The following is a 27463-nucleotide window of genomic DNA, read 5'->3' on the forward strand; positions in this document are numbered from 1 at the left end:
TACAGCAGTATTGTAAATGTGTTTTCTCTTCCTTATGATTTCTTGAATAACATTCCCTTTTCTTTAGCTTACTTTATAATAAGAATACAGTATAAATGCATAGAACATACAAAATATGTGTTGATCTACTCTTTACATTATTGGTAAGGTTTTAGGTCAACAGCAAGCTATTAGTAGTGAAATTTTGGGGGAGTCAGAGGTCTTATGCAGATTTTTGACCACACAGGTGGTCAATGCCCCAATCTCTGTGTTGTTCAAGGCTCAATTGTACCTGCAAGCCACAGAATTAAAGGTTTCAAAATAAAAGTTACTGTCTGTGTTATCAGTAATGTAAAATCAAATCCATTATCTGATTATCTTTTTCCACTTAGGGATAACCTACCATGGTTGGCCATGTTCTCATACCAAAAAGGCATACCTGGACACATACACATTTTCAGCCATGTGCAGCCACTTTTTGTTACTCTAACATCACTTTCCAGAAAGCTAAAGCATTGTCACTCTTTTTCCAAACACCAAATTACCTTTCCATCCAACATGGGTAGGGTATAATAGCTGAACTTCTAAGAGGAAATTCAGATCCTTCCTTTCTTGGCTCATTTCAGATATGGCCAGGTTCCCCTCTGTTGGGAGGGTGGAGTGGAGGGCAAGGCAGTGTCTGGGGGCCTGAGCACAGAGGATTAGGTGGCAGAGAGGTGATAGCAAAGAAGGGAGTATTGTCAGCATCATAAAGAGAAGCAGTTGTGGAATAACAGGCCCAGGCATAAGTGACCCTGTGGGCAGATTATTTAAAATCCTTGTATCTAGATTTCCGCATCTGCACAATAAGGTTACTAATGCCAAACCTCCTAGGGAACCGAAGAGATCACTAATATACAAGTCAACATCCCAGGCCTGGAATGAGTTGCTACTGAAAAAGAGGTCATCTTAGGGCTTATGCTTCAGGGCTTATGGTCTCTTACAAGGTCCAGAATATCTCCACAGCCTTAAAGTTTATGTTTGATGTTCATCTTACAATATGTAAACATTAATCCTACATCTGATTCCCATTATCTTCTTTTATCTAGCTTCCCTTCTTAGTTTTAGGAAAGGAAACCAACAATGAGTGGGCTGCATAAGCACAGGTGTCTAGTCTTTTTGGGGCACTGGAGACAAGGAGGTTCACAGGTAGTGGAAGAGGTAGATGAGAATCATATCTCAGCATGTCAAACTGCAAGTGAAATTTCCGATGACACTAAAGAAGGTTTTGTACTGTCTCCATGAAGGTCCTTCTTCCCTCAGAGGGGATATCCCATCCAGACACCCAAATTCCAATAAGCAGCTTCCAAACTTAGAGGTTTTTCCATGTCTAAGACTTTCTGACTGTGGATTTCTTTACTGCCTGAGAGCAGCACTGTGAAATAGTTCATTGCAATCATGAGGTGTTTTAGGAAGTTCTCTCTGTTTCCCCACCCTTCAGGCTTCCTAGAGCTTGAGACAGGGAGGGGGCAGGAGAAAAACAGACAGTATGAGTTGATGGTGATAAACTATGTGAATGTGACTTCTGATGCAGGACAGGATGAAGTTGTGTGTGTTTTTTAATCTCATATTTCATGCAGGGCTGGGCTGAGGATGTGGCAGGCATGGCGTATGCCCTACGTTCACTGCCAGAGGGGGCTCCCTGCCTGCCACAGGTGAGAGCCAGCTCTGGGGTGCCTGCCCCAATGGGGAAGGGGGATGGAGGGGCCTGGCGGGGGAGGGGTGGGGATTTTGCGGCACCTTCGGTGGTCCCCTGGAGGACTCTGTCACAGAATCCAGAACTTTGTGTCATGAATGTCATTTTCTTAGATTGTAAATAAAATTGCAACAGAATAAGAACCTTATAATGTTTGATTTTTACAGTGCGTACTCTTCTCTGGAACACCAAGCACTAGTATAAAGTATACATACGTAAATGTCTGGAAAATCTGGGCCTACCTACATTCCATTAAATGAATCTGAATGCTTTATCATCCTGATGTTGCAAGTACATTTCATCAGCAAGATGCAGTGTGTTCCACTAAAGCCAAGAGCCACCAATCTAAAACCAATTGTATGTCTTTATAAATTGGATGTTGAATTGTGGCCCTAGACATAATATATTTTGATCTAAGTGTGTTTCCTTGAAATTCTCTTACAATTTTTACTCTTGATTTAAAAATTTTAAATATCACATTTACCACTCCCTACCCCTACCTTTTCCTTATTCATGTCTTTCTTATTTAGCCAATAACATATTGGCAGTATGTTCGCCAACTCACCTCCCTGCCCCACCTCCAAATGCTAGAACCTAAAAAAAATTACCTACTTTCCATCTTTTAACATTCTCTACCTTTCCTAGACTTTTTTTTAATTCCATTTCATACCAAACACCAGCCCTTCCTGTCCTACCACCTCCTCATCCTAAAACATCAAGCACTCACATCCTACAAATGCTTTGCCAAGTCAAGGACTGCAAATGCTGGTAGCAGAGAGATGAAGCACGGTTAACCGATTAACCCAGAAACCTCTATCATATCTTGAAGGCAGAAAATAAAGTTTAGACATTTCAGCATGTGCCTAACACATTCGACCCATTCTACGAGTAGGTCTTGATCATTCAACTTTTTGGCTCCTGTAAACAACAGTCTGAAAACGCACACGTGCTATCTGCTTATAGGGTTTTCCACCTCAGCTTCTAAGATCTTTGCCTTCCCTCTTGTTGCAGTGGTCAGTATATATCCGAGCTGCTGTCCGCAAAGAGAAAGGCCTGCCCATCCTTGTGGAGCTGCTTCGAATAGACAACGACCGTGTGGTGTGCGCGGTGGCCACGGCGCTCCGGAACATGGCCTTGGACGTCAGAAACAAGGAGCTCATCGGTATGTTCTCCCCAGTTCACAGCATCTCAGACTATAAGTGGAAAATATTTCCTGGTGGGGTGCATGTGGTTGAATCCATGGGTGGAACATCTGTACCTGCAGAAATGGTGTGCGTCTTAGAGGCGCTTAGCTGCCCCTGCTAGTTTAAATCCAATACACTGGTTTATCTTTTAGAAGTTAAAGGAAAATGTGAGATCTGTTGACATTCCTAATCCTTGCCACTTAAAAACAACCACCGCGCTCAGCACTGGATGCCATTGTTCCAAGCCTCTGAATGTCTGTCGGGTTGTTCGTTTGCTTTCTACATGGTGAGCTGGAATTCTCATGGATACGCGCCGCATCTCTCCCCTGTCTGTTTTAAGATTCATTTTGGATTAAGCCACATGGCTCTTTAATCCTATTTTTAAAAGACTTATCTCCTTCTAATTCGGTATTTAAAAAATAGGAAGGCTCTTTTATTAATGAAGTATTCAGGAGGTCACATATTCATCTATTTATTCAGCAAATATTTACCCATGACCTGCTTTGTTCCAGGCCTGTCCCAGCCCTGGAGGTGATAGCAGTAAGCAAAAGAGATGGAAAGTCTTGCCCTTGAGGGGTTTACATTCGGGAGAGGTGCAAAGAAAAAAATATACACATGAACCCAATGGGGTGTTAGAAACCTTCCACAAGGCAAAGGAAACTAATTATGAGGTTGCAATATTTTTTCATTGAGTTGAAATTTACCTACCATTACATTCACCACTTCAGAGTGCCCCATTTCGGTGTTATGTAGCATTTTCACAATGTCCTACAACCACCATACCTATCAAGTTCCAAAACATTTTCATCCAAGCCCCTGGCAGCCACAATCTCCTTTCTGCCTCTACAGACATCCCAATTCCGGATATTTTATGTAAATAGAATCATATAATATGTGAGCTTTTGTGTCTGGCTTCTTTCACTCAGCCTAGGGAATGTGATTTTAAGTGGGAGGTCAAAGATAGGAGTTGTGGGAAGGTGAGTGACATTTGAGCAAAGACCTGAAAGAGGTGGGAGTGGGTCATGTGGATATCTTGGGGGAAGAGCAAACAAAATGAAGGAGCAGCTTCTCCAGGTAGCCTCCCATGGGGGAGCTAGGAGCTGTGTAATAGCTTCAGGGTCTTCAGGGGGTCTCGTGTGTGTGATGCAGAGTGAGTGGTAGGAGCCCAAGTCAGAGAGAGGCTTCCTGGCTCCTCTCTCTGCAGGTTGGAAGATCCCAGGCCAAGCCCAGGGATGCCTGGAGAAGTGGTCAACCAAGGGACCCGCCCAGGGAGAGGCACAGGCCTCTGGAATTAAAGAGATGATTTTAGTAGGGTCTATGGTGAGTGCAGCATGAAGCCTGGCAAGCCTGCTTGAAGGTAACAGGTGTCAGTGGAGTTTGGGTAGCAAGGAGCTGGACCACCCACCATGCTTGAGGTTCACATTATGCAGCCTCTGAGCTGGGGAAAGGGAGAAAGCCAAGGAGGTGAGCATGACAAAGGGGCAAGATTCCATTCCTGCGGCAGTTGGAGTATCACGCCTGAGTCCAAATTTCATACACAGATTTCACATAGATACGTGGGTCTCTTTCTGCTATCCTCCTTCCTGAGCATGGCATTCTAAGTCCTTTGTGATCTGGAAAGGAGCCACTTTTTTTCTTTGATTTCATAATACCCATCATATCCTCCAATAAAAACAAAAATGTTTGCAGACCTTCATCCATTTATTTATTTATGGGGACTTCAACCAGACTTCAAATCTGCGTCTAATTAATGCAATCATTTCTTAAGCTCACAGTGTATTATAAGGCATGAAAAAAAAAAACCCTCACAATTGGATATTTATACTTAGTTTGAATTTAACTTGAAAGTTCTTCGTGGATTTTGTATATTTAAACTAGGCCATTAACTCCAAAGGTTTCCTTCTCCACATCCACTTTTTCTTTCCTCACATAGTCGTTTCAGACGGGACAGAACCAGGGCTTCCAATAAAATTCTGTTGCTCCTGTGTAAAATAGAGAGGAAAAAAATCAATAGCTAATCAGTCTACTGCCTGGATACTAACTACTAGGTATTGTGTGTTTGCGTGTTTTATTTCTTTTGCAGGATTAAAATATAACAAAATAGGGAACTATTGATTGCTTTTCTAGCTTGCAGGCATCTCTTCTTTCTCAGCAGCCAGTTATCTAGTACTCTCTCTGAGGCAGGAACATTTGGAGCTCCATATTGCCCATGTTAAATTAAGCCTTTACTATCAAATGTCACCAGACAGGAAAGGGAGCCAGCCGTCCAAAAATAGAAGTGAAAATATCCAAGTCACTGACTTTATGGAATCAATAACTTTTTTCTTGAATGAGAAAAGCAGAATCTAACAAAACAAAACGACAACACACCTTTCTGTTCTATGTAGGAGAAAGGGAATGTGACCTCTGCTAGTTCCTTTGTTTTAGATACTGTATCAAGCAGTGATTTTTATAGGAAATGCTGTACAGACCTTGGCATATTGAAAAGGAAACTGCAGTGCTTTTGAACAAATGGCAGCGACAATGGCAAAGAGTGGAATTTGGACCTCTGTTTTCTATCACTTCTCATCTCAAGCTTTGGTGACCTCCTGTGGTTTCAGGGTGTGAAAGATCACCTGTATTCTGATGACTCCCAGGTGGATGACTCCTGTGCGAATCCCACACCTCTGGGTCTAGCTCTCCGCCCAGCATCTCTGCTGGGCCTCCATCGGGCATCCCACGTAGGCCTCCGGACCTGAGTTTCTTAACTTTGCCTCCTACCCCGTTCCCTGCACAGTCTTCCCCGGACAGCAAATGGCACTGTGTCCTTGCCACTGTCCAGGATAGGCACCTTGCAGTGCCCTTTGACTCTTCAGTCCCTGTATCCAGTCTGCCAGCAAATCTGATCACCCTCTGCATTCACCCAGAACTGACACTTCTCATCTTCATTGCTTTTTCCCCAAACTCCCATCATCACTCAGCTACCTCATTACTACCATGTCACCTACCCAGTCTCTCTGCCCCTGCCATCGCCCCCGACCGTCCACTCTCAACACAGCAGCCAGAGTGGTCCTGTTAAGACCCTATGCAGAGCGGGTCACTTCTCCAGTTGGCCCAGTGTGAGTGAAATCTTTGCCAGGCAGATATGGTTGTACATGATCCAACTCTCTGGTTTCCTCTCCACACTTACCTTCTCCCCTCTCACTGTCACTAACAAGCTGAGGTCACTGGTTCATGTGAGCCATGATTTGCCTCAGGGCCTTTGAACTGGCCTCTGCCTCTGCCTGCAGTCCTCTTTCTCCAAGTGCCCATGCACCTGTATTCTCATCTCACTCAGGCTTTACATTCCAGTAGAACCTTGTCTGGCCACCATTCTTAAACTCCACCTCCTTCTTCATTTTGCTTCTCTCCACAGCACCAGTCACCTCCTAATATATAGCATAATGCTTCTTTATCTTGCTTTTTGCCCACCTCCCTACCACTGGAATGTATGCCCACCAAGGGCAGCAAGTTCTGTCTTTTCAGTTTATTGGGGTAGCCCATGTACCTAGAAGAGCACCTGGATCCATAATAGGGACTTCATAAATTTTCACTGAATCAATGACAGAAGTACATTTTTCCCCTGTCTGGCCATCATTTTAGATGAACCCCAATTAGCAAAACATTAAGTAAGCAAATTAAGGTAAACTTAAAGAAAAGCACTTTATATTAATAAAGAAAATCGCCTTTAAAAACTAGTTCATTTTCCTCCTAAAATTTACTAGGTTTCTGCAGACACTCACAATTTCAGAAGAAACTCTGTTTTTTCCCATCACTGGTTTGGGATTTCAGTTTAAATTGCAACTCTTTGTAGATGGTTCTTTTAGCTAAGGGAGGGGAGGGGCTGCTGTCACATTCCAGTTAAGGAATAATGTTCATCTTCCAGGATTCCACTATTGGGAAAGCTCCCAAGAAACTGTTGAACAAAGATCCTCCTACACCCTCAGGTCTCATGAAGATCATCTAGAAGGAACACCCTCTTCCCATGAGTTTCCATGGTTCTGTGTCTGTGACTGCCATTGGGCAATAAGTATTATCTACTTCTCTCTCTCTCCATCTATAGATGGACCTTCCTGTTCTTCTCAATGATTTGGTTCAACCATCCAAATTTGTGCACATGCGTACATTTCTTTGCTGCCTTCCAAAATGTTAATTATCCTCCTGACTGAAATGTTATTTCATCATTCAGGAAGGTTTTTTATCAATAATGGTAATAATTAGCTTCAATAAACAGAGCAAACAATATTATTATCCTTTCAATAACAAAATGCCATGCATTTCAGCACGTTTTCAATCCTGATAAAGATGGCAGGTATTTTTTTTTTTATTTATGATAGTCACAGAGAGAGAGAGAGAGAGAGAGAGAGAGGCAGAGACACAGGCAGAGGGAGAAGCAGGCTCCATTCACCGGGAGCCCGACGTGGGATTCGATCCCGGGTCTCCAGGATCGCGCCCTGGGCCAAAGGCAGGCGCCAAACCGCTGCGCCACCCAGGGATCCCTCGGCAGGTATTTATTTTAGCCAAATCCCTACCTTCTCTGCCAACCAGCAAACAAAACTCAAAAAATAAAAAATAAAAAGAAACTTAAAGCACATATCTAGACATCTAGACAAGAGAGATGTTGATCACCCGGCAAACAGTGGTCATTAACCCATTGCTATCCATCCATGGAAAATAATCATTAAAAAGAGTCATTTCATCAAATGAACCGTTTTGTTTTGCTGCATCTGCAGAAGGCCCAGAAAATCAAGACTACATCAAAACTGTTTCCAGGGGTAACATTGGCACTGCAAGTAAGTTTCCCAACAGGCAAGATGATGTACTCTGTGAATGCCTCGGTGCCATATTTGAAGCCCTGCCCATGCCACCCCAAACTGCCTCTTATGTCTAGTGGATTTTTCATGAATTCTTCAGCCATGCCATTTGTCATACCACTATTCCCACTTACATGCTTATGGACCTCCCACCCACCATTCAAAGCTCAACTTGGTGTGGCCTTCCCAATGAAGGCTACTTCTTGAACTCAGAGTAGAGGTAGCTCGTAGGTGGCTGATAAGAGACAATTTGTCTGAGATTTCCATCGTGTAATCCTATGTTTGCAATGTCTGTTAGGTTTTCATATGTATGCTCTGCATCTTCCCCTAACGAGATAATAGGCAGGGATTAGGTACCATATTTATTTTTATGCCCTACAGTGACTCACACCTTGTTGTGCCTGTAACAGGCACTCAATACATATTTGCTGAACTAACTCACTGGTGGGTGAAAAACACTGGTATTTATCCTGAAGAATGATCTGGAGGAGGTTTGGGGAATCCCAGATAGAGAAGAAGGGGTAGGGGAAATGTCTGTTTCAGCTTCTTCCACGGCTTCTAGGGAATAGAAAGACAGCGTAGATGGCCCCTGGAATCCAGGACTCTTGTCAGGCTCAAACTCATCCTGCTGCCTCCTGGGAAGAGGCCTGAGATTGGGTAGGAAATAGTAACGTTTTCTGTGTGTGCCTTGATCATTGCCAGAAGTTCATGTTGGCGAGTGGCTGCACCCCTTCGGGTAGTATTGGCAGAGATAATGGAGCACCCTCCCTACGCTTCCCGGGTAGGTGGTGGCTGCTTGCCACACTTTCTGGCAGGCGAGCTAGGGCTGGCATCTGGAAGCATCCTTCCTGCTCCCCTGCATCCCTCCCTGGACTGAAGAGAAGGACTTTCCACTGCCTTCAATCTAGCCCTTCCCTGGTTTACCTCATCCTCTCTGCTTTGCTTGACTCTTTTCCTCTATTATCATTTGGATGGTTGGGTCACCACATCCAGAATGATCCACAAGAATGTTGCTGTGACTGATGGCCCCACACATTCCGCTCATTCAACCAACCTTCTACTCACCGCATCAGCTAGCTGAGCTTCCATCTAAGCAACACTCTGTCAATTGGTTCCAAGTTCCAAAGGAGCACCAGGCAAAATTTGACTCTCTCTGAGCTCAGGAGGGGGCCATTTCCTGAAAGAACTCTGCTGGCTCTAACCACCAGGAGAGGTGGAGAAAGGAGCCCCAATGTCCAGGTGTACCCTAATGGTGCACATCGCACACTTTCCCACACTGATGAAATTGTGAATAAAATAAGGGTAGTTTCTTGCCTGGGAGTTCATTATTAGTTAAGCAGTAAATCCATTCATTGCTGTTTCTCTCCCCTTTTGGGGTTTTCTGATTATCCTTTTCATTCATTCAGGGAAAGGGGTTGGGGGCATTCCCTTCCTAGCTTTTTTTTCCTTCTTGCCACAAGGTTTTAAATATTTGGGCGAGAGATTTTATCTGACCACTGTAAAGACTGTTTATGGACAGTGGTTGCTGGTTATATTTAAAGGACAACATAAAAACTTCCTTTTAAGTGAAAATAAAGGCTGAATAAAGAAGAAGATCATCAATTCTGTCGATAGAATGACCTCCTCCAAGCTGGATGGTTACCTAGGGATCCATGTATATTTTCTTTTGGAGAACTAGAGGGAAAGGGGGGAAATATCTTCATTATATCTTTGCTGTCCTGAATGTTGGATAGCTTTGTAAACATTTTCTTTTATTTAGTGATCTCGCAGTTGAATTTCTTGAAATGACTATCCACGGAATTGTAGACCTGCCAGTATTGATCTTGATCCAAACTTTGGGTTACATTTTTATTCAATTCTCTAATCATGACACCATGTTCTCAGGCAAATAAAGAGATACCTAAGCAAGGTCTCCATCTCCAAGAAGAAGCATTCCAAATATTACTCAGGAAGTCATTTCTCAAAGTTTGTCTGAATTCTTTTGGCCCAGGATTGAAACACATATTGGTCATCATCCCCTATGTACTGAAAATATCACTTTGCACGCACAGTGCTTCCTAGCAAAACCGGAGAACAGAGGCCTCTAAAGCTATATGGCCCACTCATCAGGTAAAGTCGGGGGCAAGGAGGCACCCAGGTGGTTCCGTGGGTTAAGCATCCGACTCTTGATTTCAGCTCAGGTCATGATCTCAGGGTTGCAAAGTCAGGCTCCACACTGAGCTTGGGGTCTGTTGAAGATTCTCTCTCTCCTTCCCCTTTTGCTCCTCCCCTCCCCTCTCTATCTTAAAAAAAAAAATTAAAATATGTGAGTGTTTCAGTTTCTCATCTCCTGTAGATGGCTTTCATAGGGGACAACATTCTGAAATATAGGCCTCCTGTGCTGGAGGACAGCCCTTTCACAGCACTGAAGGTATCTCCTTTGCCCGTGTTCTTGACCTTGGGGAATCCCACCTTTGTCCAGAGAAACACCAGAAGCTCTGGAGACTTCAGTGCAACTGGGAGGCCATGTGTTTTTTTCATTCCTGGGAATGTGTAAGGATCACTTTATTAAGTAGGCTTGAGGACATATTAGAGACATACCTTGTCTACTTTTCAAAATGTGTTTCTTCAGACCCTGGCAGATGTTGTTTTAATTAAAACACATGCAATTTCAATTAGTATTTTAAAAAGAAGCCTGGTTTCCCAGACGAGGTGATTTATCAGAGCACTCTTTGCTGGCTCTCTTTAATAACTTGATTTCACAAGCCAAACTCTAGGCAGCAGAAAAGCTGTGTGCTTTAGCCAAAACTTGGTATCTTCAGATTAGGTGTCTGTTAGAACCCCCAAACCCAAGAGCCTAATCTCATGAATGCTGCCTTCCTTTCCTGCGGAGCTATGAGTTCTTCGTTAATTAGCTTCAGACACCTGTTGGGGAATTTTGGCGGCTGGGTCTGGCAGATAAGAATTGCTTGGAAGGGGACTTGTAAATAAATCGAAGAGCTGATAATTATTTTATTAAACAAGCCTTAATGATTCGCCCTTTGGAAATACTCCATGTGGGGAAAAGGCAAAAGTGACTGAAATTTCCAGTTGATCCAAATTTCAGGACCTCTGATTAAAGACCTCAAAGAAAAGAGGAAATAAAATCCACCTAACTTTATTCTGACTGGTCAGGCATTCATCTTATGCCTAGCCAAACAGTTCAGAAGAAAATGCTTTCAAGAAGAGAATACATGAGAAATGAAATGGATCTCCTCAATACCGCAAATCTTAAGAATCTAAAAGGATTTTTAGCAGGAAAATGTTTTTAAATTGTATTTCTTCTGTACGTAGACTCCCAAATTCTCCCCCTTACCCCCTCCAAAAAAAGTTTTAATCGTGTAGGAAGAAATCATTATTTTTACTCTCTAATACTAAAAATAGTGGATTAGAAAATAGTTATAGAATTTAAAGATGAATACTCTTTTAGCCATTTGGGCTATGTTTGGTTGTATTTATTGCACTGGGTGTTGAGGAATTACAGAGCAGGGAAGGACATCCACGATTGGGGGTTCTGCTAAAGAAAAGGCGTGTAGGCTGGCATCGTATATTGAATGTGTCAGTGGATCTGTCCTTGAGGGCACCTAAGGCAATAAAAGGAAGAGAAGGCAGTCATTGTAAAGATGGGTCAGCAATCTCAGGAAGAAGGACATAGCAAGCCCCAGGCAAGAGGCTGGGGACCCAGGAGGTGGATGGAGGTGCAGCCCCACCTCTGGGAAGCCTGCAGCCAGAAGGTGGGGTGCTGGTCTGTGAAATGGCAAAAGCAGAAAGAGCAGAGTTTGCTCCTTGAGAAGAAGCAAACTTGAGAAGAAAAATCTCATCTCTTCATCCTGTCAGACTAGAATCAAAGAGATACTTGGTACTAGGTGAGGGGAAGCAGAGAATCATTCCCAGCGGTTCCTCACCAAAATATCCTGAGTGGTTTCAAGAAACTTATTTGAAATTCAGAGATTTCTTCTCTTACAACCAAGAAGTTCATGAAAGTTCATTTATTATCTATCAGAAAAGACTGGTTTTTTTTTTTCAGATTTAAAATGAAATTTCCCTACTCAGTTTTGTGCATGATAGTATCTTTAAACAATGTCACATAAAATAAATGGCCTTGGAGAAGAATGATAAAGGACAAGTGGCTTGTCTCCCAAAGCACATAATATGCTTTGAGTACCAAATGTTATCATCCTTCATCTTGAATGTAGGCAACTGAACTTGACACAGTAGCAGCCAGGCTGGTGCAGGCATACAGTAATGTGCAATGTGTTGCTTTTAATTAGGAGTCACTAGTATTTCAACAATATCAGCCCAAGAGGGTATGTACAAGACAGATCAAAAGATAAAAAATCCCCACGGTCTGTACTTAGAGACTTGAACAGTTTAATTTACTCATCAAAAAGGAAAGTTGTAGCCATGAAATGGAGAGTGGTAGGGTTAAACTTTTTAAATGAATGTTAACTAACTCCACAGACCACATAGTGTCTGTGTGAGAGTCTGATCCATTTCAGGAGTGACCTTGTTATTCTTAAAATGTTAGAATACAGTGTGTGAGAGAGATGACCTGTAGGCTTCTCTCACCAGCAGATGGTTATGGAGGGCCACCGTATGCTGGGACCAGTGGGAATGCTGTGGTGAGCAAGGCTTCAGCTTGCCCCTTTGGACCAGAGTTCCCATCAGAGTGCACCATGAATGGGTGATACATATGCTGAAATAGTGATTTCTCTGCCCTGAGGAAAGTCCAGGGAGCACCTGCATCTGCCCACTCTCCTGGATCTATGAGCTCCAGCGGGGCATAGCTGTTGTCCAACAGAGCTCTTACCCCCCAACACAGTGCAGATGTTCTATCTTCTGTGCATGCCATGCATGCCCAGGAAACAATCAGGAAGTTCTGCCCAAGACACGCCTCCCACCTTTACCCCAGCACAAGACATCTTCACTGTGTCACTCTCTCTGTGGTTCAAAAGGCTGGGCTTTCAAATCATCATCATCCCAAGCCCTAGTCTTTTACTTGTCTTCCTGTTTCCAATGATAGAAATGGATAGAAACTTTGGGGATTTTTGTCTTCCTTTTATTTATCCCTGTAGATGCACCATGAGGCCTTCTTGGTACTTCTTCAGAGTATTTCTTGAATTCTCTGTGTGATTTCTGTGCATCTCACCTTTGAGTTCCGCCTGTAGCATGGCAGGTCCCGTAGCTTACTACTTGTGCTCCCACCCCCACATCACTGTTGACTTTGAGCTCTGGGCAAGCCCCCAACTAAGGCCTATTCAGTGTCCATGATGTGAATGAAGCAAAATGAACTCTGCTACCTGATTTTTTTTTCAATAAAACAGTTTTTATTAAGCCCCCTCCTCCAGAAGTCTTCATTTATTCTACTGTGGGCATGTCTCTCTTTTGACCTTGCTTGACCTTTCCAGCAGCATTTGATATATTAATATGTCATGGTTTCTAGGATAAAACTTTCCTGGTTTTCCTTTTCTTCTTTTCCCTTTGCTTCTTTCTCCTCCTCCTCCTCTCTACATCTAGGCTCTCTCTTGGGTCAATCTTCTCTAAAGCCCATCATATAAATTCTTTATTTCTGATACTATATTTTCCAACTCTAGAATCCTCATTTGGCTCTTTCTTGTACTTTCCATTTCTCTGTTGAATTTATCCATTTTTTTCATGTATTTTGTCCATGTTTCCCCTAGATAGTTTAATATAAACATCACAGATAAAGTCCTTGTCTGCTTATTCTACCCTCTGGGTTATTTGTAGATTTCTCTATACTGCGATCTTTTCTCCTAATTTTGAATCACATTTTCCCACTTCGTTGCACATCTATGATTTGTTTCTTATGCCAGACACTGTGTGTCAAAGTATTAGCATAGACTGAGGTAGATAATACATACCTCCAAAAAAAGAACACCCCGTTTCTTTTTCTATCAGTAGCTAAGGTGGAGGGCTGAGTTAATCCAGTACATATTTTAACAATATCTGGGCTTTAAATTCAGCTTAGTTGCAGCTTTTGGGTAAATTCTGTTTTCACCACTGAGTTCAAGTGTTTCAAGATGTGATCAGTATTTGACCTATGGTTGGGCTAGGAAGCTGAGCACCTATGGATCCCAGAGAGTTCTCTCTGTGTTACAGCTCCGACATAAGTTTTCTGAATCAAAGGATCTCTCTCTCTACCCTCACCCATGCCTCCTTCTCCCTTTCCCTCTTTCGTCTGTAAAGTTCAGCTGCCAGCTTGTTTGGATCATCATGTTACCTACATTTTTCAGATAATTTTACTCTCACTTTCTCTAACCCTGTACTTACTGTTCCTGAGTTCACAGCTTTCTTTCCAGTTGAGCACGCTCCCTACGGTTCCCATTCTTACCTTTCTCTCTCCAACTCCATCACTTCAGCTGTTCTACACACACACACACACACACACACACACACACACACACACACACACACCACTCTTTCATTTCCTCCACTCCTTACCCATCTTCCAAGACAAAGGGAGAACGCCACCCTTTGCAAAACTTCCCTAAGAACTCTATGTTTAATTTGTTGCCCTACTGGAACCTTTTCATGGATATCTGTGGAACAGCCCCCCACTGCAAATTTAGTACATGAGGAATGTGTGTACAGGATCCATAGTAATGCATAATGTGTCCAGTGAAGTTGGGTTATCTCATTGGCCAGGCTGATAGCTTTTTAGAAACAAGAACATCTTTCTCTGTTTTCCCTTTTTATGTTTGTTTTGAAAGCCCTGACAATGCCTGGCATTGTGTTAATGGGATGACAACCACAGGTAGGTGTTACATTGTTACTGTTCTGTGACAATAGGAACTCTAGGGGAGTGTGGACAGTATCTTCCTTATTTGCTGCTAGCACCTGCAGAATAGAGCTATTTTGGCATCTAGTAGATACCAAGTTTTATTTGAATCAATAATGGATTGAAGTCATATATTGTGGTTTCATAAACCAAATTCCCATGGCCATGTGTAGATTTATCTCATTATTCAAAATTGCTTGTAGTTTTAACCTATACTACAGCGTCTTTGACAATTCAGACCTACCTACTCTCACCATGCTTCCTCACCTTGAACATACCACCACCACTGTACCCCTGAAAATAGAGCTACATGCCTTATTTTTATTATGCAAACTGACACAGATGAGAAGCACATTTATTAGATTGTGGTTCTTAATCTCAGTTGTATGTTGGAATTTTCTAAACCCATCCCCAGAGATGTTCAGGTATTATCACTTATTGTGAGGCTTCCTGGGGGATTGTAATAGATAGCCAAGGTTGAGAATCACTCCTCTAGAGTCCAGCAAGACCCATTGTAAATAAAGCAGTCTGCTGACCTCCTGCAAAGCTATCTTCTTTCAATTTTGAAATATTTTATAATGGCAAGTCTAACTCCAAGACATCCCATTTCTTTGACTGGAACACAGAATTTTTCTCCAGCACTTATTCTCCAGCACTTATTCTGTTTCACACTTTTCCTTACAGAATTATATGTCATGGATAATGGCTTTGAAATAGCCAATTTCAGATAATATCACCAGTAATGGCATTAATACCTAGAGTCAAAACAAAGCATAGGAACATACAGTAGGTATTATGACTCCCTTGCTTCCATATAATTTTTTATAACACACTTAGATGAACGTATCCTGAGCTTCTCCAGCTTGGCAAAGCTTTCTAACTTATCTTTTCGCTTAATAAAGCTCTTTATGTTTAAAGACCAATGTAATCAAGAGGAAGATTGTAAACAGCTTGTTGAAAATTTCACATGCTAGGTAGCACTGACAACAGAGATCAGTACTTAGAGGACCATGGGAAGTGTCTAGGATCTTCTGATGGGGGAAGTGCCTGGGTGGCTCAGTTGGTTAAGCCTCTGACTCTTGGTTTCAGCTCAGGTCATGATCTCAGGGTCGTGAGTCGAGCCCCACATAGGGCTCCACACTAGGTATGGAGTCTGCTTGAGATTCTCTCTCTCCCTCTGCCTGTCCTCCCCTGCACACCCCTTGTCTCATGCTCTCTTAAAAAAAATATTGTGACAGGTCGGGGTTTTCCCTTGATGTCACCCTCGCTCACTCAAGGTGTCGGAGCTCCCCACCTTGCAGGCAGCCTAATGCTTCCAGCATAATTAGCTGAAGGGGTGGAGGTGCTGCACTGCTCCCCAGAACCACTTGCCCTTGCTCCAGTCTTAGCTAATTTTTGGAACCTGAAACCTTGATCCCTCAAGCAGCATCCAGATGTTCCCTCTACTATGCAGGTCCATGGCTTCTTTGAGACTGTGTCTGTTTCGGTGTGTACATTGAGAAAGAAAAAGAAAAAATGCCCTCAGGGTACATGTTAGCAAGCAAAGAGAAGAGAAATAAACAGAAAAACTACAAATTAATATTTTGAGATGTAACCCTGTCTCACAACCATCCTTCAGAAATGCTAGAGTATTAGTATTACCTTTTTGAGAGTGATGTTTCTTGAACTAAAACTGCCTATCTCTTCCCAAATATACTGTTCTTGGCTGCTACCTTACACCTTATGCCTGGATGATTTTTTAAATGTCTTCTCTTTGATAGACAGAGGTGATGCCAAGCAGTGTGTGTTGAATCTGGTGTGACAGGATTTCTCAGATGCCCCTCCATCTAGTCCCCTTCCCCACCCCTGACTTGCAGTCTGTGTGGCATGCAGGGTTCTCTGGGATTTGGTATGGAGGCTGCATCAGCTAACAGAAAAATTTACGGGTCCCCTTGAACATCAAACTTTTGACCTTGCTTTTTTAGCAGGATGTTAATCTACCCAACTGAGGAGTGGCAGGTGGTGGGGAGACCCAAGAAGTAATTCCATTAGCCACACTGAACATTCCTCAGTTGACCTGATTCTCAACATCCTAGTGTGAATATCACCTCCCTCTGTGACACATCACGTATCCAAAGGAGAGAGATGTTGGAATTGTATTCCATTGTCACCAGCTCTCACTCTTGGTCCAAACTGGGAGACCAGAGATGGTGAATAAAAAGAGATAGGATAAAAAAAAAAGAGGTTAGGGTGAGTGATGAATATTGGCAAGGATATCTGTTAATGAGGAGAGATGGTTTTGTTTCTAAAGTATTATTATAGGGGAAAATACATAATTTGCACATCCCTACTTCCATGAGGCAGAGAGAAAGAGCTAGCTGAAAACATATGAATTACAAAGTAGAGGGCCTCCCCTGGATCAGTGTTTTTTTTGTTTTGTTTTGTTTTGTTTTTTTAAATCTTTTTTTTTTTTTTTAATTTATGATAGTCACACAGAGAGAGAGAGAGAGAGAGGCAGAGACATAGGCAGAGGGAGAAGCAGGCTCCATGCACCGGGAGCCCGACGTAGGATTCGATCCTGGGTCTCCAGGATCACGCCCTGGGCCAAAGGCAGGCGCTAAACCACTGCACCACCCAGGGATCCCATGGATCAGTGTTTTAAATGGTTAGCATGTGACTGTGCTACCCAATTGGACAGGAACCATGCATAAGTAATAAACAAGGAATACCAAGCACTCAGTAATTAAGTTCAATGTGCAACAAAGTCCATCTTAAATGAGTGAGTGAGCTCACATGTGTCAACATGATTGCATCCACAGTCATTGGGAGTGTAAGTGAAGGGACTCACTGAATCATACTTTGCCATCTTCCCACCTTGGCTTCAGACAGCATCTCAGCAACCCTGCTTTTCAGGTTCCCATTGGCTCCAAAAGCAACACCAGCTGAGCCTGCTGGGCCCAAGGCAGGGTCAGAGTGGAGGTTGGGGGTTGTTGGAATGGGAGCCATACCTGGAGAGCGGTGCTGGGATAAAGAGGAAACCACAGACAAGAGACGATATTAATGACAGTAACAAGCACGAGCAGTGCCCCACTGGTAGCCTGTGCCCACCTGCTCCCCACAGCCTGGAGCAAACCAGATGTGGCATACATTGACAGCAACCCCCTAGAATTCCAGCCTAACTAGACTCACAAATAAGGTGGTTAGTCTAACAAGGAACGAGGGGATTGAAATGTATCGAGACTTCACTATAAATTTGATGAATTCATTAGTTTTCTCTCAATATTCTGCTGAACTTTTTGAAACAAACATTGCATTTCTGTGTTGCTTTGGTAAGAGATTTTAACTCACAGACTGGACAAAACCAGGTGGGACCCAAGCCCAGGTTGGCATTCGGTCAGCTGCAGGGCAGCTGCCATCCTGTCCTCTGGGAGGGTGGAGTAATGTTCCAGGAATCTCCCACTTGATGTGAGGGAGAGAAGAGGAAGTAGGGAAGGAGGGAAAGGTATGTGGAATCGACCTGCCCATCATGGAGTCACATCTTCTGGTGATTTCCATGTTTCTTGTCATGGCCATGTCTTCTCATCTTTCCATGGCTCTCTGTCCATTGATGGTGGGAGCCAGCCTCCATGTTGTTTGGAAATCTCCAGGCCCAGGGTCTTTCACAGATTATATTTGTTATAGTCTTGCTCAGTCTTTTTTTTTTTTTTTTTTTTTTAAGTTCAGAGACCTGTGAGACTCTTTGTTTGAAACAGAGAAAAAAAGAGGGTTCAAATATATGCATAAGATTAGCCCCATAACCGGGCTGAAGCAAGCTGGTATGTTTATTTGGAGGATGGAATGAAATAGGCCTTGTCTTCCTCTTAGGTTTCCTATAAAAGCCTGGGGAAGGACCGCAATCCTCTTTTCCTTGATGTTCCCTGCAGTTCTCTCTCTCTTTCTCTCTCTCTTCACAATTTTTACTTAATTCTTAAATTTAGGAATTAAAAAAAAAATTGTAAAACTTAACAACCCACCTTCATTCTCTCAAATATAACTATCATGACCCCAAAGAAACCAGTATAATACCGTTAGGGACAGCCTGACAGTCCTTGATTCCATTAGGTTAGTAAAGGATGTTTATTTTGTTATTGAATTGCTTAAGGAAAAATTTAAGAATTTTTTTTTTTTTTTTTTTTTTTTTTTTTTAAATTTATTTATGATAGTCACAGAGAGAGAGAGAGAGAGAGGGGCAGAGACACAGGCAGAGGGAGAAGCAGGCTCCATGCACCGGGAGCCCGATGTGGGATTCGATCCCGGGTCTCCAGGATCGCGCCCTAGGCCGAAGGCAGGCGCCAAACCGCTGCGCCACCTAGGGATCCCAAGAATTTTTTTAATAAGAGCTATTCACTGGTACTCATTTGTTTACCTTTCTTGAGGAATAAAGGACTGTATCTCTTAACTGTGGTTCCCTGAAGTTCTGAAGTCATTGTATTGTTTCCTAACGCCACTGGCACTTCCAGGCTTTGCTTTCCCCCACCTTGCCTGGTGGTCTCCTGGACAGGAGGTTTGACCACCAAGGCCTGGAGAAGATCGGTTTATTGATAGAATCAATGATTTTTAAACATTGCTAGAATTATGGACAGTTAGGGGTCTGTTATTTATTCTTGCTTATTTGTTTTACTTTTATTTCTTGAGTCTTATTATTCTGCACGGTCATATTTTACTACTGAAATTTTCATCTTTCAACCTTTTTCTAAAAGGTTTTTGGACAAATGTTTGCCTCTCTCACACTTTTCAATTTAAATTGTTGCCAAGGATGTAGTTTTCTGTGTGACATTTAAAAAATAAAATTGACACATCCCTCTTTTAAATATATCTAAATACCATAGTGGTTTAATATCCACCATTATCTTTTTTATTTTTTAAAAGATTTATTTATTCATGAGAGACACAGACAGGCAGAGATACAGGCAGAGGGAGAAGAAGGCTCCCTGCAGGGAGACCGATGTGGGACTTGGTCTCAGGACCCTGGGATCACAACCTGAGGCAAAGGCAGATGTTCAACCGCTGAGCCACTCAGGTGCCCCCCATTATCTTTTTTTAATAATATATAAGCAGGTTCTTCATTAACATTAGAAATGGTATATCATTCCTTTACTTTTTAAACATGTCACCATCCCACATTTCTCAAGAATTTTACTCTCATGTATTTTATACTTAAAAGCCTCTCACTGATCATTCTTCCTGCAAACAAGATATATACAAATTAAAATGTATCTTTAAAAGTCTCTTTATGGTATTAAGTTTTAAGTTAAAATTATCTTATGGATTAAGTTGTTACTCTAGCTATTAGCAGGATATAATTGACCAAAAGAATATATATAATAAATCTTGATTAAAATTTTTAATATAAAAAGTAAAATCATATTGGAAATCTATTCCTTAGATGGATGAACCATTTTATCCCAATCAATTTGTAGAGCCAAAAATGAAGATTACTTCTTGCTTGAATGAACAGGATTCAGTATTAATCATTTCTCAATTTTTAAAATAGATTTAAATACCAAGAAACATCCCTCACATAAATAAGTTGGAGAGAATAGAAGATCTTTCCTTATAGCAATATCACTTGATTCTTTGACTTTCTTACACATTTTATTTCAAAAATCTCATTGGGATTTATCAGAAGTTATCTTTAATCATCTATCAAATGATAGCTTGATTAGGTTCTCGTTCAATATTGAAGAAGGTAAAGAATTGGAAGCTACCTCATTGGGAAAAAAGATGAACTTCCCATAATTAGAGCTGCTTTCTTCTCAACCGAGACCTTGGCAAGCACCCTTGATTTGGACTCTGAAAATGTTGGCCACTCTTTAGTAGGGAGGGGTTTGACTTGGTTTTGTTCACTGAGAGAAGGGAGGCTACAAATGTGCATGTATATGTCCTTTCAAGCAGATCGATTTTGTTGTCAGAGTGCATAGGGAAGCCAAGAGACTGCATATGGGTTGCCTGAAAACTCCAAACCCTGCATCCCCTTGGAAAGTCTTCATGAAACCACAGGGTGCAAAGGGCCCAGTGTGGAGACCACTGTCCCAAGGTGGCCGACTCTGACAGAGTTCTAGCTCTGCCCTTCACATTGTTCCCGCGTGACCAGGGGTTGATGTGAGAAGGATGTGCTTCTTGATGGATTAGCTGTGTTTCCACAAGCCGTTTCTACATGGACCAGTTTTGAGCCACAGTTCCCCAGAGGGAGCTTACCACATTGAGAAAAGCAGCCAACTGTGTGGTAAGAAACACCAGGCAAGATTTAAGGATTACATTTGAAGCTAATTAAGACTACAGTACAAATTTTATGCTAGACCATAATTTCTTATCTACATATAAAGTATCATTATTGGGACAATGAGCGGAGTATTTAAAACTTCCTGGGGACTAATTGATATAAAGAAATCCAGATTCAGACTGGAAGCTTCAGAATTCTGCTCTCATGCCATAAAAATCTAATGTGATTTTTTAATACAGTTGCCTAGGAATTGAAATAAGAAATAGCTGGATATTTCAAGAGGTCAGCATAATTTGCTCCTTGTGTATTGGCTTTCAAGTGTAGAATTAATTTATCTCTGTATTCATTCATTTCACCAATATCTATTGAATGCCTACCTACTATGTGCTGATTACAATAGAGCATCAAAGTTTCCGCTTTGTTGGCATTGTGGTCCAGGGGTGGAAATGGTTTCAAAACGGAGCAAACAATATTTACTTTGTGCTTCAGCTGTAAATAAACTAGTCTAAGGGATTGGAGTGTGAGGAAGGAAGGAGAATGTTGAATGTGGTAGTCAGGGATGCCTCTACAAGGAGACATATCCAAGTAAGTCCTGAGTAATGGACTAAAGCCAGACATGAAGCCACCTGGAAAGAGAGCTTCCTGGGCAAAAGGAACAGCAACAGCAAAAAGCCTGCTGCAGGAGGGAGCTTGGTATGCAGCAGAAACAGTGGTAAGGTCAGCGTTGTTGCAACCAGCAAATGAGACAGGAAAGGTCAGAGACGGGTGGTGAGGGAGGGAGCCCTTTAAGTCTGAATAAAGAATCTGAAGGATTAGGTGAGGGAGAGCGTGGTGGGATTTTACACTACCTACAGTCCTCTCTGGCTGCTGGTTGGAGACTGGACTGTAGAACTCAGGAGGCCAGTGAGGGTTTGATTCCCATAGCCTGGAAAGATCATGCTGGACTGCACCAGAGCTATAGCAGAGGGGTGGGGAAAGCATTTTGAAGGTAGAGCCAGTAGGATTTGTTGATGGATGGAGTACAAACTAGGAATAATAATAAATAGGAAAATGGCAGAGGAGATGGACTGATTTTGGACTGCAAGTTTGAAATATCTGTTAGACATGAAAGGGAAGATGCCTCGTAGGGAGTTGGAAATATACATTTGATGCTCGGGACTGATATATTAATTGGTGCATCATCAGTGATTAAAAAAAAGATATTTAAAGTCATGGTCCAATTATTTTAATACTCTAAATACAGAAACAGCTACAGGAAGTCTAATCTTAAAATAAAATGCCTAGCCACAGGTAGACAAGCATTTCTTGGCTCATTAACCAAAGATAGGTTTCTTACATAATTTCATTCTTCTTTTTTCCCCCTTTGAATAGAGCAGATGAGAGATAATGTTCCTTCTTTGCATGAGTGCGACTGCAAAATATGAAACCACATATGTTGAAATAATTTTAGAATTATCTATAGGTCATATTGTGAAGCACTTTTAAGTTTGTCTTCCTCGTTGAAGTAGAGTAAATAGCTTCTTCCTACCTGACAGTACAGGCAATCGTGCCTGTTCATCTCCCCAGTGAAAAATACAGGGCTGGGATTGGGGGTGGGGAGAGGGTCAACCAGTGCAGACTGATGAGCACTCTGGATTTTCATTGGCTGGTCTAGACTCTCTTCTTGGGTATTATTTGTTTTACTTTTATTTCCTGAGGCTCATTATTCTACACGGTCATATTTTACTACTGAAATTTTCATCTTTCAAGTCATTTGTGCATGTGGAGTCCTCGCCTGTTACAGTGCTTCTGGGAATTGACGAGTCCCTGTGAACAGGACAGCGTACCCACTTATCCTGTCTTTCAGTTTTCCACGTGGCAGAAATTGTTTCCAGGGGTCTACACATTATTTATCCCAGGAATATATTATAAAGGAAATGCTGCTAGTATATTTATAAATGCAGCAGGGGTAACTACCTCCCCTTGACACTGCTCGCACAAATGCTGTGGTAGTCAACTTATCTTTCATTTTTCAGCAGTGCGCAGGTCCTGGCAGGAAACTTTGTCAAACATTTAGAGGTGACAGTAGCCTACAGTGAGGCGAATGCTTCCAGGAGATACCAATCTAAATGATAAAGGACCATTAGAGATACCTTGTAGTCAAACTCACCTTATTTGGCAGGAAGAAATATTTTGCTTCCTTCTTTTTCAATTTTAGGGAAGGCTCCACAAAATTACAATTTCACTTCTCTTGCTGTATGTGGATATAGATACAGACATAGGTGTAGATACATATATTGGATGCAAAGAACTTCAGTGATCCTTTTTCTTATAACTTGAGTACTTATTTCCTCCATTCATTGGAATTTTGGTTGGCTATTGTTAAATGATTTTGTTAATCTTACACATACCTGGATCTTTGTATGCCACCAAAGTTTTTATAAGCAATGTGATTTTGGCCCAAGACATTTTTAAGGATGTACATGACTCATGTGCCATGGAAAATCGTGGCGGTTCTGCCTTCATTTCCCAGCAGATTGTTCATGTTTTTCCACTCACAACCAAGACCCAGCTCTGTGGTATTGGTAATCCACGCAACCCACCCCAGTAAACAATCAATATACCTCTGCAAGCTTCCTGCTTCATTTCATTTCCTTGCTACTTTATGAGTGAAGAACCTTTCTGGTTCTGATAACCTAGGTGTCAGCCTTGGGAAAGCTGTTCTGTAGTCAGGGACATGAGCTGGAAGAGGGATGTTGGCAAAGGCATGTAGTTTTCTAGAATGCAGATTAAAGGACAGGCATAGGGGATCCCTGGGTGGCACAGCAGTTTGGCGCCTGCCTTTGGCCCAGGGCGCGATCCTGGAGACCCAGGATCGAATCCCACGTCGGGCTCCGGGTGCATGGAGCCTGCTTCTCCCTCTGCCTGTGTCTCTGCCTCTCTCTCTCTCTCTGTGACTATCATAAATAAATAAAAATTAAAAAAATATAAAGGACAGGCATAATTACATAAATAGACATGTGTCACAGCAACATAACACAAGGCAGGGATTCCACAAAGAGATGAAGTGAAAAATGCTCAGCATGAAATTACCTTCAGAAATCTTCAGAATGATACATGTCCTGACCTGACCCCCAAAGCCCTTGGACTTGAATCTCTGGCATGAAGCCTGAGGGAGCATCTCTGTTTTCAGAGCTCTGCAGGCAATTCTGATTCACAGTCAAGGTTGCACATCATATATATTGTATTGTGCTAATTCTTATGAGGCCAGCCCTTTCTTCTTATGAACATGTACTGCCCTTTTCACTCTTACTGGACTGCTTCTTACTGAGTTCTGAATTATTATTTACGGAAATTATTAGCACCTTCAACAGACTCAAGTCCAGTGCCATGAAGATTGTGCAATGAAGCCATGAATTTATATTACACAGTAATTTGGAGGGGAAATGACGTCATTCTGAACTAAGTTATGTGAACTATACCAGGTTGCATGATACACTAGACATAGTAATAAAACTACATTTTTTTCCTGGATTTATTTAAATTCATTTAATTCTACATCTCGGTTGTCAATATTTCTTTAGGAATCGTCTAAGTTAATTCACTCAGTGAACACTTACTCCTAGGTGCCATGGCAGTTGCTAGGTGCCATGGCAGTTAGTTAGTTAGTTAGTTAGTTAGTTAGTTAGTTAGTTCAGTGACAGATGTTTATTTAGCTTCCCGAAAGAAGATTCACTGGTAGTGCTGAGATGTGAAGGACTTGTTCTCAGAAATGAAACCCATCATTCGCACATCTAATTTTCGTTCAAACATGTGCCTAGCAAAGGCCCAATAGCGGGAGACACCCATGTCTCCCTTCCATTGTCCATCGTCCAGCATGAAACTCATCAGTCCTTGTGCATGGGTGCACCTAAGATCCCACAGCCCACTTTCCTCTGTGACCAGGAAACCTGCTCAAACCCAACAGCATGGCAGGTTGACCTGCCCTGTCTTCACCAGATGTAGATGTCCTCCCACGAACCACCTGTCTGGACATGTGGCTTGTGGCCCTCGCCACTGTGGTTCCTGTCACACCTCCCTGTCCACAACAATCTTACATGGAGGCCAGTAGCAACAGTTCAGTTTATCCTTTGCCCTTCCCTACATGTGTCTTCTCTCCCTAACACCAAAGACCACTTAGCACAGTGTCCACCAAGCACAGTTTACCTTGAAAACAACCCAGTGCCAGCTACTTGGATCCATGCATGCCCAGCTCTGGCTTCCGGTGGTGGAGGGGAAAACTTCTGTCTGCCAACTTAGGTCTCAGTGACATAGTGATGGTGGTGAGTTCACTGATAATAGACAAGTTAACAGGAGAAAACACAAAAATTTATTCATGTGCATGTGGAATATTCCGTAATCTGTGTAACTCCCTGAACAGCTGAGAGAAATGGTCTATATCCCAGCTTAATAAGGAAATTGGGGGAGGATAGGGCTTCTAGGGAACACAAATGGAGGGTACAGTGGCTTCCATACAGCTTATTTATGCAATTCCTTATCCCAGTGCTAAAAGCCAGGTTTCTTCTTGGCTAGAAGCTTCCCAGGAAGGGGATTTATAGCATCTTCCTTCTCAGAAAACTCTGCCTATAGTCAGATAAAGGAAGCTCAGAATATACATCTGCCGTATTTCACGTGCGTCCAGTTTAAAGTGATCTTTATGTCATCCTGTTGGGTCCCTTCCAGATATCAATAGTATTCTTTAGACTTACTTATGGCTACAGTTCCAATGAGCTTAATCCCATTTTCTCAGACCCTTTTTACACCTTTCTTTCCTCAATCAAGGCTGTAAAAGAAATGATTTAGGTCTTGCCAGACCTCAAGCAAGCATTTGTGTGACAAGTAGAAAATAGGACCCTTCACACTACGGAGCTTCAGCCAGGCAAAGAGCTGCTGTGAAGCCCATGCGTTGTTCTGAGGCAGCGTGTCAAGGCTCACGTCTGCTGTTAAACAGTAGAGACTGTACCAGGAGTAAGAAATGAGAAATAAACAGGCAATGTTAGAGGAGGCAAATGTAACTACTCTTCATATACATGTACACACAGAAGTGTCTGGGACTACTTGGGCAGCAAATGGCTCTTTGTAAGAATAGGATTATAAAACTGGCGACCCCACCAGAAACCATGAGTCACCTAGAAAGTGTTAGATTAGGTTAACTATACCGTCTAGCAAGCCTTCAGCTTTAACACAGAAAAGACTCTCAAGCTTCACGTAACAGCTGTGCCAGGCAAAAGGCAGGTGTGTTCTTTGAGGACAAGGTGGAGGTGATGCTTGGGGTGGGAGGCAAATTTAGGGATAGGCTGCAGGGCTGGGGGCTGATGGGCGATGCTGTTGGGTCCGAATCACAAGGTGTGGTTTGCAGGGAATCAGGGAAGGCAAGAGAAAGTGTGTCTCTTACCCACTCCCTTGTTATCTCTGATATTCCTTTTATTTTATTTGCTTTAATTATTACTACCTTTTTTTAGAGACAGAGAAAGAAAGAAAGCACATGAGTGGGGAGACGGGCAAAGAGAGTAAGAGAGAGAGAGAATCCCAAGCAGACTCCACTCTGAATGAGGAGCCCAGTGCAGGGCTTGATCTCATGACACTGAGATCATGACCTGCACTGATATCAGGAGTAGGACCCTCAACCACCCAGGCATCCCACTGATATTCCTTTCAGTATCTTTTTCTTTTGCTTATCTTTTGTTTCTGGCTCAGTGATAGGTGGTGAAGCCCTTGGTCAGAGTACATACCCGTGTTTTTGTTTCTTCATGGAGATGAGCACTGGGTTGGCCCCACGGGGCTGTCTTGAGAAATAAATGAAGACATAAGGAGCACTTAGCACAAATCTGGGAACCTGGTGGCCTTCACTGTTAGCGATGCCTTCTGTGCCTCACTGCGATTGTAGCAGGACTAACTCGTTCTAGTTCTAGAAGCAGTTTCTTACTGGCTTATGCTCCTTCATACATTTCTCTTGGTTCAGTGCAGGTGCCCAAGTAAAGGTTGTTGAGTCCCTCTGTTCTGTGAGAAAGATTGGAAGGATTTACAGTGTGAAGGTATTGCCCACTTATTGTGATGAGGCCTCTCTTCTAAAGCACATTTTTCAATTTATTGTAGCACAAATCTTTGTTTACACAGATGCTTAATTTTTCCCAATAAAAAATGTACTCTTTTCACCAAGACTTTATATCAGAGCATTGTATCTCTATTCTTCCAAGCAGCCCCCTGATAAATAATGGAACAGTGAGGGGAAGTGTTGACAATAATGAGCTCTCTGCAAATGACACAAAGAGCTAGAATCCCAAATACCTATAATTATATTCTCCTACACATGTGCAGACTTTGATAAAGAGGGAGCCTATTCTGTTATTCCTTAATTTTAAGAGGAAGAAACTGCCAAGAACTCTAGGCTTTAATTACCAAAACAAATTCACTTGAAACAAATACAGGCATGTGAACACAAACCAGAAGAACAAATACATCTTGTGACCTGGTACATGGACCCTTGTCAAGGGGTTCGGTCCTCCTAGGTAACCGTGTCTGTCTTTGATATGCCACTAATGCCACGCTGTCTAAATGGTGCGCCAGAAAAGATCCATCTCATGGTGTCTTCAGTGAACCATGAAACATCTCAGGTAAAAAGTACATTTTTAGGCAAATCCTTTGAGATGAAGATCT

At 42.3% G+C, this 27463-nt stretch overlaps 1 protein-coding gene and 1 long non-coding RNA gene across 14 annotated transcripts in view; one reads left to right on the forward strand and one right to left on the reverse strand.

Moving 5' to 3' along the window:
• CTNND2 (catenin delta 2) overlaps nt 1–27463 on the forward strand; it is a 913492-nt gene that overhangs the window by 809405 nt on the left and 76624 nt on the right. For 4 of the 5 annotated variants that reach the window (XM_077879565.1, XM_077879566.1, XM_077879570.1 and 1 more), the window contains 2 exons: nt 1599–1673; nt 2726–2876. In XM_077879565.1, the coding sequence (XP_077735691.1) occupies nt 1599–1673; nt 2726–2876 (226 nt within the window). The remainder of the gene's footprint in view (nt 1–1598; nt 1674–2725; nt 2877–27463) is intronic. The other variant, XM_077879568.1, reaches the window with a different exon arrangement.
• Nucleotides 4581–27463, reverse strand: part of LOC144302308 (uncharacterized) — a 58031-nt gene continuing 35148 nt past the window's right edge. For 5 of the 9 annotated variants that reach the window (XR_013369157.1, XR_013369155.1, XR_013369150.1 and 2 more), the window contains 7 exons: nt 26539–26806; nt 24974–25098; nt 22938–23021; nt 17375–18263; nt 8655–11332; nt 7888–8057; nt 4581–4880 (listed from right to left, as the gene is read on the reverse strand). This is a non-coding gene — a long non-coding RNA (uncharacterized LOC144302308). The remainder of the gene's footprint in view (nt 4881–7887; nt 8058–8654; nt 11333–17374; nt 18264–22937; nt 23022–24973; nt 25099–26538; nt 26807–27463) is intronic. The other 4 variants (XR_013369152.1, XR_013369156.1, XR_013369154.1 and 1 more) reach the window with 4 other exon arrangements.

This window comes from Canis aureus, chromosome 31 (genome assembly GCF_053574225.1).
Source record: "Canis aureus isolate CA01 chromosome 31, VMU_Caureus_v.1.0, whole genome shotgun sequence".
NCBI classification, from domain to species: Eukaryota; Metazoa; Chordata; class Mammalia; order Carnivora; family Canidae; genus Canis; species Canis aureus.